General features: G+C 41.3%; 1 protein-coding gene across 1 annotated transcript in view; it reads right to left on the bottom strand.

The window, feature by feature from the left end:
- TSPAN8 (tetraspanin 8) overlaps nt 1-2,857 on the bottom strand; it is a 15,847-nt gene extending 12,990 nt beyond the window's left edge. The window contains exon 1 of the mRNA XM_009075752.1: nt 2,798-2,857. Within this exon, the coding sequence (XP_009074000.1) occupies nt 2,798-2,857 (60 nt within the window). The remainder of the gene's footprint in view (nt 1-2,797) is intronic.
- Between the last annotated feature and the right edge of the window lie 2,005 nt (nt 2,858-4,862).

Genomic DNA, 4,862 nt, shown 5'->3' with positions numbered 1-4,862 from the left:
GGGGAAGGTAATTCTACAATTTAGATGATGTGGAGCAGCAGAAGCTGACACAATGAGGGCAGCAGGAGAGACTGGACATTGTGCAAACTCTGAAGAAGGGAATGAGGAAAAATCTGACATATGTATCAGGTTTAATGAACAAAACCAAGAAGGATTAACTTCAGGACTATTAGAAACTCCATATAGCCACCCAGCTTCAAAGCACAGGTCTTCAAAAGCCCATGGTCAGCTCTTTTTCACCAAACTGGGAAGATGCAAAACTCTATGTATATTCTGGAGCCCAGCATGGGCCTCATGGGGCTGTAGATTCAGAGGGGATATGCATGTACTGAAGCTGTAGCCACTTTGCAGAGCTGTCTGAGACTATTCCAGGGTTTATACACTTAGTGCAATGTTGTACTGCTTAGAAAAAGGCATCAGAAGGCTGGGAAGCTCTTCCCGAGTCCTTTGGAGGGGATACTCCCAGAGAGATTGCAAAGGGTGTAAAATGCAAGGACACCAGGTAAATATGCAACTGTTGTTCTTATCTAGTTAAAGTTAAAGTCACCTTCATGTCCCACTATTAGTAATTTTCCACTTGCCAACTTCCTTGTGCACCAGGGAAAGCAGTAGTGGGACCAGTGGCTGTAAATGCATCACTGTTCCCTCTACTTTACTATAGCAGTTTAATTATTCCCAGGAATTAGAGACAGGAATGTGAACAAAATCATTCAGTTTCATTGTACTCCACCAGCCCCTATTCCTGTTTGTGCCACACTTGTTCTTCCCAATCTTGATAGTGCTAAACACCTTCTTTTAAAATAATTACCTATAGTTGCATTCCTGTCCTCTGTTCCATCCAGACAGTCACATGCACAGCAAATGCTCAGCATTTTCCTGCCTTTGGCACAAAGATACGAACCTTGTTCCACACATGCTTGTTTCCTGAACTTTCTAGATTCCCCCCAGGATCCCATGTTTTTTGGTTTTCTCCCCCTAGGAAACCCATGCTGTCACTGCAGGCATGGGGCATTGTTCACATGTTCATTCCAGAAGTAGTCTGGAGCTCTTTGAATGCTAGTCTGAAACATTTGCCCATGTTTTAGCTTACAGTAAATACACATATGTGAAAGGGTGTTCTGGTTTTGGCTGGGGTACAGTTAATTTTCTTTACAGTGGCTACTATAGGGCTGTGTTTTGAATTTGTGTTTTCTTTAGCTGGTATAATATAGAGATGTTTCTGTTACTGCTGAGCAGAGCTTACACAGAGCCAAGGCCTTTTCTGCTGCTCATACTGCCACACTGGCAAGAAGACTGGGGGTGCACGGAAAATCAAGAGGGGACACAACTGGGACAGCAGGCCCCAACTGATCAAAGGGATGTTACACATCATACGACATCATGATGGTCATATAAAGTGGAGGGAAGAAGGAGGAAGGGGAGGATGTTTGGAGTGGTGGCATGTGTCTTCCCAAGTAACCATTAGACATGATGGAGCCCTGCTGTCCTGGAGATGGCTGAACACTTGCCTACCCATGGGAAGCAGTGAATTCATTCCTTGCTTTGCTTGCATGCATGGCTTTTGCTTTCCCTATTAAATTGTCTTTGTCTCAACCCACGAGTTTCCTACCTTTTAGTCTTCTGATTCTCTCCCCGATCCCACAGGCTGGGGAGAGAGTGGCTGCGTGGAGCTTGGTTGATGATTAAGTTTAAACTATGACAACAGGAAAAGTTTCCTGAGGGGCAGGAATTCCAATTCAGAAATTTACAGATTCTTGTAAGTACTGTTGCAGAAAAACTTCAACACCAATGTCAAATATCTTCAATCTGCCTTGATGGAGGTGGTGAAAGAAATTGAGGGAGACAGTCCAAACCATCACTGGCCTGTCATGAATTTCTTTGTGAGGTCCACAAGCAATCAAAGAATTTTTTTCTTCTCATCTTTTCACAGACCCACATTTTCTGAGGCTACTGTGTGCAGACCCTTTTGAATGGTGTCACCTTTTCACTTGAAAAAAATCCCTTGAGGCAAAGCCCATGATGTGGCTAGTAGTTCTTCTTCTGGTTTTAGTGAACCTCTGGTGAACCCAACAAATCTCTGTCAGGAAATCTGACAGTGAAGTTGAACCATGAGAGAAATGTTCTTTAACCCAAACCTTTCTGGAGTCTGCAGGACCTGAAATTCTTTCAAACCAGCTGAGATGTGATAAACAGAGAAATATGGTTCAAATGACACCCAAAAACCTGCCTGCTGCACTGTGCGGTATTGGCCTTGATACAGCTATTGACAGTACTGCCAGATCATCCCATCTTACAAACATTTACTGTCCACCATCAGAAACTAATTATGCACTGAATATAAAGCAAAGAACTACAAGGAAGGATATAAAAACCATATATCAACTAGGAGGCTAAAACTTAAAGTGAATTTTCTGTATTTTCTGTTGCAACTACATTTTCAGGATCATGCTGTTTGGATGCAATCAGCAGACAGCCAAAGGAAGAGAATGATGCAGCATAAATGGGGAGTCTGTTATCTTCTGACTGAGACAAGTGGTATCCCTTGACATGAGAGGCACCATATGAGCAGGGAGACAGACTTGTGCCTTGCCTACTTTTGAATGTGGAGGGAAAGGTATTTAGAAGGAACAAGACAAAGGAAAGGGCAAAAGTTAAACATATTCTCCCCTCCCTGATTTAGAAGCATACTCTGGTTCCACTTATGCTCCATTTTCTTTACAATTCCTTTCACTACAGCATTCAGATAATAGTGAACACATTTCATGCATCACTAATAACAGTTTAAACACTAACTTACCCAAAATAAAAAGTTGAAGATGAACATGGAATACTTCAAGCAGCCGCTTACACCCGCCATTTTCAACAAGCTGAGACAAAAACGAACACTGCAGAAGAGGCTTTCCTAAGAGTTTGGTCTCGATACAAAAGGTGTTCTTGTGTCTTCAGAAAACCTCTCAAACCACGTCAATACACCATGCTCTCCTACTGAAAGCAAAAATTATGACTGAGTCATCGACAATTACTTAAATGGTTCTTTTACCATGGGTAAACATTAACCAGAGCTTTGGGGAAGCACTACTAGGTGTTACCACCAAGTCTCCAGAAGCTTATTGCGTCTTTGTGAATTGCAATTCCCTGTAATCCTGTTATGTGCCCTACGCCTCACAAGTAAAAAATGCCACAAAAGCCATAGTTTCAAGAGAAAGGGAAGTGAGCATAAAAGCATTTTACAGACCTGCTTTTAAGCAGTGGGAACGATTGCGTTTCTTAATGCTTTACATTGCAGGGTTTACTTTTTCACTGCCAACAATCAGTACCAGCATTTATTCAGTTGTGTTCACACTACCACCTCAGATGTTAAAATGGCAGCATAAAGGTCTGTTTTATCCTGGCAGAGGAGTGGTAAGGAATCTGTCTAAATTTTCTCCTTCTGAGTATCTGCTTCAGATCCTTTTCCTCTTCCTCAACAAGTCAGGACCCCAGGAACCTGAGCACTGTGGAGCACAAAATGTCCTGCTGTGCAGGTTTCCAGAAGTGTTGTGAACCTCACTGCAGCAATCCCAGTTCTGGCATCAGTTGCAGGAAACCTCTCAACAATGGGAGCTAGATTCATTCCAGAAGGCAAGGCAATAAATCTATCTCATTAGTTTGGGTTTATGTCTTTTTTCTATTCTTTTGTGTCACTCCAACTAGGAATCCTGAGGGAAAAATAAAGGTATCATTGCTCTGTTTTTTTTCTATTGGTCTATTTTCTGAAGAAGTCCCATAGAGCAGTCCTTGAAGGGATGAGGGTCAGACACAGGTTTCCCTGAGTTTGTCATTAAAAAGAAGCTTTATTTTTCAGGTGAACACAATGTGAGAGATTAAGGACATGCTGATCTGAACTGATTTATGAAGCCACTTCGGCCCAAACCCAGTCTTCAGTGTCAGTTCCCAATTCTTCAATTCTGCTGTCTGTATTTGAAAACAAATGGAAAGTGTTAGTATATAACACACCTGTAGGTGGTGACAAAAAGATGTATCTTAAACTCTGGCTTTTGTAGGATCCACAGATAAAACACATTTCCTCTACATTTAAAACAACTTCCTCTAGCTGCTCTCTAAACTAGCTTTTAATGAAGGTGTGACATTCTAATCTCTCCATTCCCTTTCACTGATTATATTTATATTTAAACAGACACAAACATTCCCATTTTCAAGAATGGGTCTATACTGCTTTTGACTTTCTGAGCTCCTTTCTGGAGTACTCCTCTTTGTTATAACTCTAGGAGATAGGCTGTCTGACTAGCTTATTTCACAATATCCACCCTAAATCTGAGAATGTTCCTAAAAATAATTTCACTCATGAAATACAGATTTTCTAAGGATTGGAAGAAACAACTGTGTGGTATGGTTTAGATCTAAAGCACTCAACAAATAAGTTGAGAAATGTGGGTGTCTTTATGGAGGGATGCCATAACCACAGATAAATAATGAGAAAAGTTTAAAGGGACCTATGAAATTGTATGAATAGGACCACAAAGGGTAGTAAGGGAATCACAGATGACACAAGATTTGAAGAGATAAGTCTGTAATTGGACCATGCAATTGCAGTAAACTAACTTTATTGCAAGTGGAGTTTGAAAACAGCTTTACATAACAAAAACCTACACAGCTATAAATCTTCACATGGAGCAGATACTCACTAAGAAAGGCTTGAGCTGTAGCACTGTTGTCTGCAAGATGCTTAGCCCAGGCATTCAGTCAGAGATGTCTGAGGGAAAATGTTCTGAGGCAAAAATAATACAGGAAGCAAGCACGAGTGTTTACACTGGCTCTTCAAAGAAGGCCAGTGTGCAAGGACCTTTCACATGCAAATGCCC

The sequence above is a fragment of the Acanthisitta chloris genome, unplaced genomic scaffold (assembly GCF_000695815.1).
Source record: "Acanthisitta chloris isolate BGI_N310 unplaced genomic scaffold, ASM69581v1 scaffold13485, whole genome shotgun sequence".
Taxonomy (NCBI): domain Eukaryota; kingdom Metazoa; phylum Chordata; class Aves; order Passeriformes; family Acanthisittidae; genus Acanthisitta; species Acanthisitta chloris.
Note: the sequence above shows the minus strand (reverse complement) of the source record. Positions and strands in the feature narration are given on the sequence as shown.